We start from the raw sequence: 15,678 nt of genomic DNA, 5'->3' as shown, positions 1-15,678 counted from the left end.
ATTTCCTCATAATGATTTCCATTGCTATTATGCAAAAATATGCAGCACCTGTAACTAGAAAGGTGCTTAAATAAGGGTTTCCTGTATCAGCTCATATGAATATCCTTTGGAATAATTGATGTAAATGCAATGTCAAACTTTATTATTTAATAGATTGAATAGAAGCTAAAGTGCTGACTTCAAATGACTTGTGCTGGCTGAAACTGCAGCAAAAAGTCTGACAACACCAGGACTAAAGCCTGGTGTTGTCAGACTTTTTACTGTGTTTACGCCAGTCCAACGCCGGCATTCCCACATCATGAAACTGCAGCGACAGAGTGATGAACAATATGGTAGAGAAGGAGTCATGGTTGGCTCACTCTCCTAACTTTCAGTTTGCATTTTTTCAAGATGTATACAGCAAAAATCATTGGAAAAGAAAAACAGAATAAGAAGTCTCACAACACCAGGTTAAAGTCCAATAGGTTTATTTGGTAGCAAAATCCATAGCTTTTGGAGCGCTGCTCCTTCATCAGGTAAGTGGGAGTTCTGTTCACAAACAGGGCATATAAAGACACAGGGGGTTCTAACCCCCTTGATTTGCCTGGGCTTGCAAAATCTCACTACGTGTCCTGTCTGGAGACAATACACATCTCTTTAACCTGTGCTTAACCCTCTCTCCACTCACATTGTCTTTACCTTTATAGATTCACATTCCAACCATTATTTTGTAAATTGAGTTTGAACATAAGAACATAAGAAATAGGAGCAGGAGTAGGCCATCTAGCCCTTCGAGCCTGCCCCGCCATTCAATAAGATCATGGCTGATCTGTTGTGGCTCAGTTCCACTTTCCCGCCCTCTCCCCATAACTCTTAATCCCCTCTCTTATCAAGAACCCATCAACCCGCTTCTTAAAAATATTTAGCGAGGCAGCCTCCACCACTTCAACGGGCAGAGAATTCCAGAGATTCACCACCCTTTGAGTGAAGAAGTTCCTCCTCAACTCCGTTCTAAACCGCCTCCCCTTTATCTTGAGGCTGTGCCCCCTAGTCCTACTGTCTTTTTTGAGCGGGAAGAGTCTCTCCACCTCTATCCTATCCATCCCATTCATCATCTTATACGTCTCAATGAGATCTCCCCTCATTCTTCTAAACTCTAACGAGTACAAGCCTAGTTTATTCAGCCTCTCCTCATAGCTCAATCCCCTCAACTCCGGTATCAGCCTAGTAAACCTCCTCTGCACTCCCTCCAGGGCCAAAATATCCTTGCGCAGGTGCGGCGCCCAAAACTGCACACAGTACTCCAGCTGCGGCCTCACCAATACCCTATACAGCCGCAGCAAGACCTCCCTACTTTTATATTCAATCCCCCTCGCTATGAAGGCCAGCATCCCATTCGCCTTCCTGACCACCTGCTGCACCTGCAAGCTGGGTTTTTGCAACTCATGCACAAGGACCCCGAGGTCCCTCTGCACCGTCGCCTGCTGCAGTTTTTCGCCACGTAAGTAATAGTCCTTCCTACCATTCTTCCTACCAAAGTGGACCACCTCACACTTGCCAACATTAAATATGCCCTGTTTGTGAACAGAACTCCCACTTACCTGACAAAGGAGCAGCACTCTGAAAGCTAGTGGAATTTGCTACCAAATAAACCTGTTGGACTTTAACCTGGTGTTGTGAAACTTCTTATTAGGTGCATAGGCTATGTTAACTTCTCCCTCAGTGTACCCAAATAGGCGCCAGAACGTGATGACTAGGGGATTTTCACAATAACTTCATTGCAGTGTTAATGTAAACCTATTTGTGACACAAATAAATTTTATCCTTTTTATTCCTTGACCATTCTGGGTATCAGCACAATCATAAAGCAGTATTTCAGAATGGATGCTGGTTATGATTAAACTTAGGATTTTGCATAGTGGTTACCCAGTTCCCCTAACAAGAACTGTTTACAGGCACAATCCTCAAACCCATTTCATATACTTATACATCCAGAGCTCTTACTTTCCTCTCACCATGCACATTATCCCGAACTGGTGGTCTTTCTTTCATATACTTGATCTGTTTGCAGGAAAAATGGCCAGCAGAGGCAGACCAAATGTAGAGCAAATTCCACCCCAAACTCTCAACCTTTCAAGGGAAGGCAGTGTAGCTCACTGACAACATTTTGCCTTTACTGTGAGAGACTGCAAAAGATATTGTAATTAAACTTCTGCATTGGCAGCCTACATCCTATAAAGCTCCACTCAGGCACAAGTTTCTACCACCAATTTCAAAGTGATAATGCTCAATCATTCGTCTATCCTTCAGATCCTACAAAGGCCACATATCCCATGTTCCTTGGCACCAACTTCCTCCAATTAATCCCCTGATACAGGTAGCAGCTGTATCTAATGATTCCAGGTGTAAGATATATTTGAGTGCACTGCGAGTGTAAAACAGGAAACTCTGGAGCTGTATAGTTAGACATCGTATTTTAAAAGGAGGCAGTCAGAACTCAATGCACTGATCTTAACAAGTTAACATACTACGTGTCTGACATTCAATATTGGAAGAGCAGAAGTTTCCTCCAACTAAATACTTGGAGGACATAAGCCACTTATTTTATTCCCAACCAGAAATTCTTTGCCCAACCACTAACTCCATCCATCTTCCTAGGAATTGTCTAATGCTGAATCAAATTGTTTGAACCTTATTGCCATATTTAACCCACAGTTGAACTTCTGATCACATCACTAATACAGTTTCTTTCCACCTCTGTAATATTGCCTGACTCCACTCCTGCCTTAGTGGATCTGTTGCTGAAGCATTCATTTATATCTTTGTTGCTTCTAGAATTTACGATTGCTCTTCTGATTTATCTCTCACATTCTATCCTCTATAAAGCTGAAGTATTCCAAAACCTTTCTGTCTGCATCCTAACTCACAGCAGGACCTGTTCACCAGTTAAACAACACCCCACTTTTAAAACTGTCATCCTTATTTTCAAATTCCTCCATGGTCTTGTTTCATTGTATCTCTACAATCTTCTCCAGTCCCATAACCCTCTGACCTATCAAGGCTCTTTCAAATCTGGGCTCTTGACCATCCCCAATTTTAACTGCTCCACCATTTGTGGCGTGCCTTGAACTATCAAGATATTAAGCTTTGAAATTCCCTTCCTGTGTGATTCTATGAACCTCTCCACCTCTCTTTCTTGCTCTTTCCCTTTAAGAGGCCCCTTAATAACTACCTCTTTGACCAAACTTGGGATTTTCTGTTCTTGTGATTTGAATCAAATTTTCTTTGATAACCTTGCTGTTAAATGCCTTTGGATGTTTTACTATTTTAAGGGGCTGTTGTTATATTGTTACAGTAAGCGTAAAGAGCTAGGAACTATTTGTCACAAGAAAATATGTCCAAGGTTGTCACATTTCATTGCCACAATGCAGTCATGTGCTGAGAAACAATGTATCAGTCTATCAGTCCATGTGCCATATGGAGTGATGCAAGAAATTCACCTGAAGAAGCTCCAGCATTTTGAGTCTAAAGTGTGCTTATTACTAATTAATGTGAACCAGAAAACATAACATACAAGACGATACATGCTGGAGGCAGAGACCACCTATGGGTGAAGACCTGCCATAAATAGTAATTTCCCTCCCCTCTTTACCTCCCTGATCCTGGCACATTAGGCGTAGACTAAAATCATGAATAGGACACTGAGACAGTGGGACGGCGGCACGGGCTCGTTGGGCCGAAGGGCCTGTTTCCCGTGCTGTGTTGTTCTTTGTTGTTCTTTCTGGGGCCTCTGTGTCTGCCTCTGGTGAACCTGCCCACTGCCTTTTTATTCTTGAGGCTCCATTGCTGATCCTTTGCAGTGGGCCTCCTGGACTACAAGTGCTGCTGTTGGTACTGTTGAGCTGCCAGTCTCTGATTGTCCGTCAGCTCTTGGGGACTGAATACCAACCCATAATAGATGGTATGGTGATTTAATGTCCCCATAAGGGACCCTCAGTGACAGGGGTGCTGCTGCCAATTAATCACTTTATTCCTTATGGACTCCTGGAGATCAGGTTAGTAGAGATGCCAACAGTTTTTGTTTTAGAAGTTGAGACCCTCACCACCTGCAATAAATTACACCCATTAGCTATGCTTCTTTTTCTGCAGATGCTGCCTGGCCTACTGATAATTTCCAGCATTTTCTATTTTATTTCAGATCTTCAGCAAATGCATTATTTTGCTTTAGTAAAATATAAATTTTCCCTGGTGTTAAATTGAGAATGTGAACTTATGAAGCGCAGTATAACTGACTTTGATTTGGCAAGTTGGGCCACTAGTCTTTCCCCTGACTCAGCACTATAGGACTTAAACACCTATAAACCAGACTGACACCGACAGCATGATGCATAGACTGAGGTTGCTGTCTTTTGGATGAGGACACATCTGTAAAGGTAGATTTAAATGATCAAATGCAATTTTTCAAAGTAGAGCAGAGAGTTCTCCTAATGATGTGGGCAACATTCATTTCACAGCCAACACTAGAAAATGGATGACTAATCATTCATTTCAGTTGTTGTTTGGGGGATCTATGTGTGTGCAAAATTGCTTTTGAATGACGAGAATTCACGAGCAGTTTAAAAAGATCCGAGGATGTGAAATTGGTTATATAAATGTAGTTCTATTTCCAGTTTGGTGCTTACTCCTTGATATATAAAAAAAAGTAGTGTATTTTTATTTTACTATCGATATGCTAAGTATGGTTCAGATATGGTTAAACATTGAAATAATAATAGGTATCGCAATCAAGCAAAATGTTAAGGTAATTGATATCAGCGACTGTTACTATACCAATACCAGGAATTAATCTATGCACTACATACACAAAACGGTATATTCAACAAAATATTACGTGGAAACTTTTAGCAAACTATATTAAACAAAGGCAATTTCCTAGATGCGTTGACAGTCAGAGGTTAATGTCCTTGTCATTTATTATTTCCTGCTTATTAGAGGAAGAACATATTAGTACCTTCCGTTTCAACACCATTAAAAGGGCAAACATCCATATAATTGCGTCTGCTATTTCTAGACATGGAGAGTTGTTTCACACTACAAGAGTCACAGTTAATAAGTGCTCCTTAACAATTAGCATCAAAAACTAGTATCAGAATTAATCCTTTGAAGAAATGTGTATGATATAATGTAGAAAGTTTGACTTACCCCAGACAAGGAGAATATATCTTAGTGGAACAAAATAAAGGACTGTGGTGCAGACAGTCAGCACAAAAACAGCCATCCAACTCAGGAAATTAACTGTCCAGTTGAAGGTACTTTCATAAAAATAAGAAATAATTGTTACCAAAAGCAATTAGTTACATACAATGAGTGTCTGCAGTTAAACATGATATTATGACAACAATTTCATGCGAGTTAATGTGAGACCATGGCTGCATCTGTAGTCCCTACTGGGGACAGATATAAAGCTGGGAGGAGTTGCGGTTAAAATAATGCCATGACGTGTGGCTGGTTTTCTGGCTCCTTCCTGCCCCTGCACCATTTTTGTGGATTCAGGATTAGGGTGGCAAGGCTACCATCTAATTTAATGTGTTAATCAAGCTCAGTAGGAGCAACAAGGCCAATTGAAGTAGGATGACTGGAATTGCCCAGTTGGCAAAATCTTACCAAAAAATGGTAGGAGTGTTAGTTCCAGCGCAGAAAACTGAGTATTTTCCACTGACAGTGCCAGCCTGTTTCCAGACTGAATCTTACTTAGCATATCTTGTCAGTAATAATATTTATGCCCACGAGTATCACACCACACTTGCAGCATGTTCCATCTATTCCCTCACTGCGCAACAACTTAACTGCTGCAAGCACTGGGGAGCTCCATATAAACGCATATAAACAGCTCACTCCAGGAGACAGCCTCCGAGTAGGATGACAACTCCTGCCTGGGATGCAGTGGCAGCCCTGGTGAGTGCAAGTGCATTCCAGAAGAGGTCAGGGAAGCAATGTCGGAAGAAGATGAGTGATGAGTGATTTTCTTTGCTCAGCCAGGAAAAATGAATCGCTCCCCCGCACCCCCCCCCCCCCCCCCAGTCTCTATATGGGCCCCCTTCGGTCACCCCTCACACCCCCAAACCAGGTGCCTTCCCCACCGACTCCCACAATCACTGTGTTCCCCCAGTAACTGTTATGCTTCTTACACTCCAGCTCTCACTTAAAACCTCACATCTGAGCACCATCTTAAATGTCAACGCTCACACCTACACTCTCCCTATCTGTGTCATTGCAGGACAAACTCAATCACAACAAGCATGAGTGGGCGCAACCATCTTGAGTAATGATGGAGCTAGGAACCCTCACGCTTTTTGAGGAGCGATCTCATGAGCTGGCCAGGGAGGAAGAAGACTATGCCTACACTGTTGGTGAAATGGGGGTAGGAAAGAATTCTGAGAACCCTTGAAACGTAAGCTGTCATTCCTCAAGTCACAATCATAAAGGTGGCTATTTGGCCCATTGAGCCTGCACCAACAATAATCTCACCCAGGCCCTATCTACTTAACCCCACATATACCCTGCTAGTCCCCTTGATACTAAGGGGCAATTTAGCATGGCCAATCAACCTAACCCACACATCTTTGGGGTGTGGGAGGAAGATGGAGCACCTGAAGGAAACCCATATAGACACAGGGAGAATGTACAAATTCCACACGATCAGTGACTCAAGGCTGGAATTGAACCTGGGTCTCTGGAGCTGTAAGACAGCAGTACTAATCACTGTGCTACCGTGCCACACCAAGTGAGCAATCAATTTTCCTTCCGTACCCCTCTGCATTGTACTGCAGGCTGACCAGTGGAACAAGCTGGACCACCCTCATGCCCCCTGGACCCACTGGACTCCTGAGGGTCTTCTCCAGCTCTGAGGGAACTTCTCTAACCCCACCCTTGAAGAAGTGTCACAGTTGTCATCCGCACCTGGCACCAGTGCAGATATTCACATCTCAGATCACTAAATTGGCAGGCTTCTGGGTCACTCACTGGCGAGCACCTCAACTGAAGATTCACAGCAGGCGGAGGCAGAGACATTCAGGGAACTGGCACTTGGAGAGTTGCCGGAGCTTAGAGCTCTGCTGAGCCCCTTAATGATGATGCGGTGATGGGTTCGGTCATCCCACAGCTGCTAGAGCTGCAAAGGAGATGGTGCCGTCACTTCAGTGCAACAAGGCCAATGCCACAAGGCATCTGAAATGGAGACTTTGGCGTAGGATGAAAACTACATGGCAGGCGATGTCTGCACCATGGCTCAGCTCAGCTCATGACCTCCTTGTCTGAGTGTGTGATCTCCATAGTGTCAGGCTTTGACTGCATGGTGTAGATACTGGTGGGAATCCACTCCTGACAGCACCAGAGGATGGCATTGTTTCTGGATCTCACTCCAGCTGACCCTCAATCCCATGGAGGAGCATAGAGGCCTTCCGCCAAAGGGAAGAGGATCGGCAGGGATATAGCCCAAGGTCCTCCATCTTGGGTGGTTCCAGCCCCTCAGACACCCTTAACCCTGTGAGTCACACATCTCTAGCCCCTGATACCAAGGGAGGGCAGCAGTTAAACATTTGTGCTGGTGAAAAGCAGACCTACAGATCCCATTCCCCCAGGAAATGCCTGCCAAGGTAATCTCAGGTAACAGAGTGTGGAAGTTCGCAGGCCACCTGACCATCAACTGGGGATAAATCTAGACATAGCATGAGGATGAAGGAGATTAAGAAATCCTGGACAGGTGGTGGGCACAGGCGAATATTGGCATTAGTAAGAAAGGTCACCACTGTATTCAATGTTTTGCATTAAATGTGACTTTGTTCACCCACAGAGTCTCCACAGTGTCTGTTCATGCCATCAAACTTGGGGGAACCAGCATGCTCACCCTGTGCCAAAGCGCTGTGGAATGTGAGAGTAGTAGTCCTATGTCCCTTCCAAATGGACAACGTAGTAAGGAGGTGCTGCTGCTGGCATGTTTTGTGCAGACCAAAGAGCATCTTTCACCAAGTTGATGATTCTCCAGCAGCAGTTGATGTTTGACTCGGTGTGCATCCCTGGGAACAACCCATAGAGCGCAGAGACTTGTGTCACGGTGCTTCTTGGCATGAATCTCGACAAAAACAGCTACATCTAATTCCAGACCTTCTTTGCAAATTCACGCTCCAAAAGGAGCTGTGCAATGGCCTCCTTCCCATCGCAGCCATTTCCGAGACATTGGCCGCACACAAAGTATCTGATGAGGAATGACCTTCTCATCACCAGCCAATCTATGGATTGGTTCTTGCTTGAAAGCTCTGGTGATGAGACATACTGTCAAATAACTTCTGCTCAGATCCATTAGTTCTTTCTCCTGTAGAGCCTGGAGGACCTCACGTGCAGACCACTGTCTGATGGACATACTCAAAGGTGTTTTTCTGCACAATGTTTTCCATTCCCAAGGTGGTGGTTTAGTTGCCCGAAGACGGTTTCCTAATTGGAGGAGAGGGAGGTCTTCAGAGCTCTAGGTGCATCTTATAGCCCTCCCTGCTTGCCTGAATGCAGCAGCAGCTGCAAGTTGCCATGTAATGGGATTCTGCTCTCCCCACCCTCAACCCTCTCAACAGTGTTAACCTAGCTGCATTTTTTATTTAGTAAAGTTGGAAAAAGGGCACTTCAGAATTTTCACCTATCTTCTATGGCACCCTGTTGCTGTTTTCAAGTCAAAAAACCTTGGATTGGCGTTTCAGCCAATGGAGCCCACTATCCTCAATCAGATGGCAAGCTTTCCCAATCATGACCCAACAACCACGCCACCGCAACCGCCCCCCACCCCCCACCGATCACTCTGGCCATTAGTGTTCAACTTGGGGGAAAATTCCGCGACCATTTCCTCCACATGCAGGCTTTTAATCCCCATTTATGTCTGACAGCAGAGTTCAGAAGCCCATAGGGAAAATCTTGCCCCCCAATATATCCATCCAATGGTAGTTATTTTGGGCATTCACACAAAAAGGTATCTAATGCAACTGCAAGATATAATAGATATTTGGATAAAAGCAAAATACTGCAGATGCCAGAATCTTTGATGAAGGGTCATGGAGACTTGAAATGTTGGCTCTATTCTCTCCCCACAAATGCTGTCAGACCCATTGAGATTTTCCAGTACTTTCTGTTTTTGTACAGTAGATATTTGTATGACTTACTGTATTCTTTCTTCTAAATTACAGGTAGAACATATGGGACAGCATAGCCCACACTTTACTGGTGTAGGGTATTGTTCATTAAGCCATGTTCCTGTAAGGTTAACATTACAAAACACCCACAAAATTTCTGGAAGTGTGAAACTATAAAGGCAAAGAAACTGAGCATTTGAGAAGCTGATGACCAATATAATAAATATTGTACCACCTAACTCAATGAGATTAAGGTATTGAGAAATAAAGAGGGGAAGTACAGAGAAAGAGGGTGAATTAAAGTGGGTGAATGCAATGTCAAATTGGGTACAGAGAGGCTGAAGTTTGCACATTCTCCTCAGTCTTCTTCCGCCACACAGGCAGTCACCCAAGGCCAAAATTGAACCTGAGTCGCTGACACTGTGAGGCAGCAGAGCTAACCACTGTGCTGCCATGCTGTAATTGACAGGTAGTCATTAATAACCATTAAATCTTAAAGGGTAATTATGTTGTTAATTATATACTTAAGTTTAAAAAAAATCACTCATTCTTAAAGTTACAAAACCAATGTGCTGAGTGTACTGGGCAAACTCTTAATCCATTTCCTTGCTAGCTCCAAAAAACAATTCAAATTGAACCCAATTCATAGTCCCCACAAGACAGACATACGAGAGTCCAAGGTGACAAGAAAAGATAGTGCACCTGATCTTGAGACTGATCTGACACTCTTATCCAAAAATGCACTCCTGTAGGTGATTATGATTCATCCCTGCCAGGTAAGTATACTTAACTTTCCATGGTGAATTTAAGGAATAAATAATGGGCAAATGCAGCAACTTAATGAAACTCACTTGGAGGTTAAGGGGGAGACACCATTTTTGTGAAGCAAAACATTGGAGCAAAGCAGATTGGCCAGCAACCTAGGCAATTCATATTTCATGTGGTGTCTTTTCCTTGCCACAAGTTGCTGGCTCACACACACATTAATAACTGTGTCAGAAACATTATATTTTCAGCAAATTCTGCCCAATATATTTTGGAAACTTGCTTTGTCATCATTATCCGTTCTAAGTATAATTGCACAGATACATTTTCATTATGCAAAACAGTTATAATTATAATATTTTTCTCTTATAGCATTCTACTTATTTAATTTGGTTATATCAGCAAAATTGCCAAAAGAAACAACTTTAGATAAATGAAGTAAAGCCTTTTTAGTAGACATAAAATATTCAAAAGCACTCTGAATAAATTGAAAAAATAAAACAGTTAAACTATTTCAAATTCTATAAACCTTTGCTATAAGTCTTTTGTTATGACAGTTCTAGTAAGCCTTATGCATTCTTTTTTATAAACTTGACAGCAAATTAATTTTGTTCATGTCCTGCTAACAATTACTGTATTATTATTGTACTGTTCTTTGTCTTTTTCCAAATTTCTTTAAAAAAAAATCCTCTACCTCTAAGATAAAGGACAAATTCCATTCTCTATTTCGAAAGCCAGAAGCCATTTATAGGAAAGATGAATTATACAAGAATGAGAACTGCAAGTCTTCATTGTAAAGGCTGGTGTGTGGAAAGGCAACTGATGACACAACCTGATCATTCATCATTCTCAACTGGTGCTTCCGACCAAACATGTAGCAATTTGCACTTTTCTCAGGAAGAAATGTGAGGACAATCACAGAAACAGACAAATAGGGCAGCAGGACTCACTTTTTTATTCTTTCATAAAGGCAGGCGACTTCATCCAGGCCATTCTGGATAGCTACACCCACTTCCTGGAGGGCATTCAATTTATCCAACAGGCTTTTTTTTTCAGTGTCCTAACAGAAAAGGATATGTTAAATCATGCACTTTATTATATTGGGATGTGACACATACTACAATACAAAAATGCTTGTGGTTATTTTGATTTTTAAGGAATACAGTTTGAAAATAAACAACATTTTTGATTGGACATTTGGTCATCAAATATAACAGAATGTTAACCACCATAGCAAAGTCAATTGTCAAAGAAAAACTGCTTATTTCATACTGTCTTGGGTTTCCCATGCAGTGGAGTGGGTTTCATGGTGCTTTCCCTGCCATCGTATTGGAGCACCATGTTTAAAAGGTGCCCAGACTTCAACTGTTGAAGGAGGATATGGCTTGCCCATCACAGAGAGCTCCAGCCCCCAGATTCAGTGACGCATATCTGAAAATGTTGCCCAAGGCAGGGGAGGCCAGGAGGGGCCTCATCTACTTGAAGGATAGAATGAGGAGGCTGGGCCATCAGACCAGCCCTACATGGGAGGAAGTCTGCATGTAAGTCAGTGCCCAGAGTCTCTATTTTGTTAGATATGTTCAAGAGGGAGCTGGACATGGTTCTTGTGGCACCTTCCTTGCAACATATACATAAAAGAGCTACTCAATCTGATAAATTTATCCCTCATAGCTCCAGTACAGGCCATTTAGCCTGCAGATGGAGATGCAACCTGTCACAATGACTGCTCACATGCTGCCTGGGAAGAAATGAGGGTTGAGGGAATTAAGTATTGAGAGAACAAGCAAACATTGTGAATGAAATGCTTCTGTGAGCCTTATCCTATCTGCATGGTCTCTCCTCTCTAGAGAGTGATATCCCAGAACACTTGTGGACAAACAATCAAATGGTACACAATCCAATGGGTTATTTGTAAGATTGGAAACACGAGAAAGATGGATGAAACCCGACTGTTTTCAACTCCATCTTTTCTCTTTGCACAGGAAACGTTGAGGCAGGAGAGAGACAGAGAAGATGGGAGAGGCCCAACTGATCTCAAGCACCTTACTGAGTTCGAGCAGCAGGGAATCCAGCTGGCAGGGAGCAGCAGATGGAGAGGTCAGCAAGCAGCCTCAATCCAGTAAGGAGCCATGCATAATGTATTCACCTCGAAGCTCATGGGTTATGCGTTCCTCCATGTTGGAGGCAACTCATACAAACACTCACTTTCTGTTCTTTTAGTTACAGGTGCCAGCAGGAAGAGAGCAAGTGAGCAAGAGAAGACTGTGTCCAACAGTTCCTCTAGCCTACAGAGGACCGAGGACATTGAGGAGAAAGGAATTGCACCCGAACAGCATTAACCTGCACCCTCTACAAACTCAGTGAATACCAAATGTAGTCCAGGCATCAGGTCTTCAGATATGGCTGCCATGGTCATCCAAGACAACAGGGCAAACTCATCAGTAAGCTGCTTCCACCTCTGTGGGAAACCAATATTTCAGCTCCCACAATGTTGTCTGCTCCCCCACTCCTGCGTGCCATTATATCCACCATGGGGGATGGGGGGTGGGGGGGGGGGGGGAGTGGTGGGGACTAGAAAATTCCACCCAACATGTTAATAAAATTCGCTATTTGTGATATCAAACACAATGAAATCCTCCAATGCAAAAACAAATTCATGTTACTAGAGTTGATAGGAGAATCTGAAATATGGCTTGCTTTTTTAATCTGGTGTGTATTACATCTGTTAAGATCTCCCTTTTGTTAACATTTCCCTTTTGTTACTTAAATACAAAAATGAATGAGGCAGAGTGCCAACTATTAAAAGAGCTTGACAATTGGCTGTTAAATTCATTTTTGGTCTATTGGTGCTGGAACTACTGCAAAGCAGTCATTTTTGCATCATTTGATTCCACTTAGTTCTGCAAAAACTGACAAAATTGCAGGCAAAGATTGCTGGTCCATTTGAATTATTATCCACCCTCCCATGCACGGTAAAATGTGATGCAGACTGTAAATCTTCATTTTTGTGGGTTTAGTATAGTAAAAAGCTAATAAAATTTCAAGGTTCTTACCCCAATGCCCTCACTAATCTCCTTTTTTCATGAAAAACATACCACTGTTTGAAAATCTAATTAAAATGGTGTTAAATGATGTAATCTAGAACATAAGAAAAACCAAGGATAGGAAAAAGGTTCAAAAGGTTCAGCTCATCAAAGTCCTTCTCTTGCCCATTCTTCCATTACAGCAGCTGTCTGCTCTCTGATGCCCCTAATGCTTTTGCTTCAACTGCACAGATTTTTCAAAACTTTTATCATTACTTGAGCAAATAATTTCTATCAATATCTGTTTTAAATTTATTTTTCATGAATTTTTGTCTGCTGCACCCACTTGTGGTTTAATTTGAGGTTAATATTTTAGAGATTAAATCAAGTTTCTTTCCAGATCTGATAATAGGAACGCAGACAGAAGCTGGAGACTCAAGGTTCCTTAAAATAATGCATCACGTTTCATCAACATGTTTCCCAGTCAACTGTGAGCACCTGTTGTGCTTTCTAAGGCTGTCTCTGTTGGTCTGGTTGCCTCATTGGCAGTGGCCTTCGGGTAAACTCTGGGGACTGAGAGTTTTCTGGTCCTCCGTGCTCCAGTTGAAGGTAAGTGCAAATAAATGTGCCACTTTGCTGATGGCCGCAGAAAAACCTGCATGGAGCATGCTTGGTGCATGACCCTCTCAGTACTGACTAAGAACATAAGAACATAAGAAATAGGAGCAGGAGTAGGCCATCTAGCCCTTCGAGCCTGCCCCGCCATTCAATAAGATCATGGCTGATCTGAAGTGGACCAGTTCCACTTCCCCGCTTTCTCCCCATAACCCTTAATTCCCTTGTCTGTCAAAAAACCTAACTACCCGTGACTTAAATATATTTAGCGGGGTAACCTCCACCACTTCAACGAGCAGAGAATTCCAGAGATTCACCACTCTTTGAGTGAAGAAGTTCCTCCTCAACTCCGATCTAAACTGTCCCCCCTTATCTTGAGGCTGTGCCATCTAGTCCTGCTATCCTTTCTAAGTGGGAAGAATCTCTCTACCTCTACCCTATCCATCCCTTTCATTATCTTATACGTTTCTATAAGAACCCCCCTTATCCTTCTAAACTCCAACGAGTACAGACCCAGTCTATTTAGTCTCTCTTCATAGGCCAACCCCCTCATCTCCGGTATCAGCTTAGTGAACCTCCTCTGCACTCCCTCCAAGGCCAAAATATCCTTGCGCAAGTGCGGTGACCAAAACTGCACACAGTACTCCAGCTGCGGCCTCACCAGTGCCCTGTACAGTTGCAGCAAGACCTCCCTGCTTTTATATTCTGTACCCCTCGCTATAAAAGCCAGCATACCATTTGCCTTCTTGATCACCTGCTGCACCTGCAGACTGCGTTTTTGCAACTCATGCACAAGGACCCCCAGGTCCCTCTGCACCGTAGCATGCTGCAGCTTTTCGCCCTTTAAATAGTAATCCCTCCTACTATTATTTCTGCCAAAGTGGATAACCTCACACTTGCTGACATTATACTCCATCTGCCAGGTCCTTGCCCATTTGCTCAGCCTATCCAGATCCCTCTGCAGACTTTCCACACTCTCCGCGCAATTTGCTTTTCCACTCATCTTCGTGTCACCAGCAAATTTCGTCACCCAACACTCAGCCCCCTCCTCCAGATCATCTATATAAATGGTAAATAGCTAAGGCCCCAGCACCGATCCCTGCGGCACTCCACTAGTCACCAACCACCAAACAGAATAGCACCCATTGATACCAACCGTCTGCCTCCTATTAGACAACCAATCCTCTATCCACGCTAACACCTTACCCCCAACTCCATGCACTCTAACCTTCTGAAAGGAAAGGGATACAGAAGTAGGTATTAAGGAACTAAGGACTAAGGAAAGTGATACAGAAGCAGGTATTAGTCCCTTCATTCCCATATGCAACAATCCAAAGCCTTGAAGAATACCTGAACATTATCTAGTCAAAATAGGTTTGGAAGTATTTTAGGCTTTGTTGAAGCATGGGGCATAGCCTCACAATATTGTTTTTTACTTTGGTGCTCGAAAATGGGTAAAATAGCATCCAATTTTTTTATCTTTGTTATATTTCTTTCATTATATTGTACCTTAGTTATGCCTGTCCCTAACTGAATCAAACCAAAACTTCCAAGTGCAGATTAATCAATGCATCTTAAAGATTACACTCTATTGTTCTAAGCATACATACCTTCATTGTATTAACATGGAGTTTGAAGGATAAATTTTTCAATTATCTTTAATGCTAATACTAATCTCTACCTTTAAATGAAATAACAATCAGAAACCAATGTCCTGAAATTGACTTTTTTCTGTTAATTCCAATTACTTTTTAAGTCTCCTTCTGCTAATTAAATTTCATTCATTATATAATTAGGACACATGCCTTTTGACCAATGTGCACTACTTTACATACTGCAATGTGAACATTAATTGTTATCTGTGCCCTGTCCCCCTACACCCTCAAGTTGCACAATTGATTTAAGTCCTTTTGTAAATCATTGCAACCCTGTATCTGCTTTTGTCTGTCTTGCCTTCAGTAAAATAGCAAGTTTTACTTTACTTTTGCTATTCAGAGCCTTTACATAAATTAGGAGCACCAATTTGAACCTTACTTTCTTTCTTAACCTGATTAAGTTTGAGTTTTAAATGATTTTGTTGGAAGAGATGAAACCTGTATCAGTGTAATTCTAATGCCTAAGTC

General features: G+C 42.5%; 1 protein-coding gene across 1 annotated transcript in view; it reads right to left on the bottom strand.

Annotated features, from left to right (window-relative positions):
- mctp1a (multiple C2 domains, transmembrane 1a) overlaps nucleotides 1–15,678 on the bottom strand; it is a 505,516-nt gene that overhangs the window by 15,169 nt on the left and 474,669 nt on the right. Inside the window, exons 16-17 of the mRNA XM_080189110.1 lie at nucleotides 10,868–10,977; nucleotides 5,182–5,291 (exon numbers count right to left, since the gene is read on the bottom strand). Coding sequence (XP_080045236.1) covers nucleotides 5,182–5,291; nucleotides 10,868–10,977 — 220 coding nt within the window. The remainder of the gene's footprint in view (nucleotides 1–5,181; nucleotides 5,292–10,867; nucleotides 10,978–15,678) is intronic.

Source organism: Carcharhinus amblyrhynchos, chromosome 5 (assembly GCF_965287045.1).
Source record: "Carcharhinus amblyrhynchos chromosome 5, sCarAmb.v2.hapA, whole genome shotgun sequence".
Lineage (NCBI taxonomy): Eukaryota > Metazoa > Chordata > Chondrichthyes > Carcharhiniformes > Carcharhinidae > Carcharhinus > Carcharhinus amblyrhynchos.
This window is presented reverse-complemented; position numbering and strand designations above follow the sequence as displayed.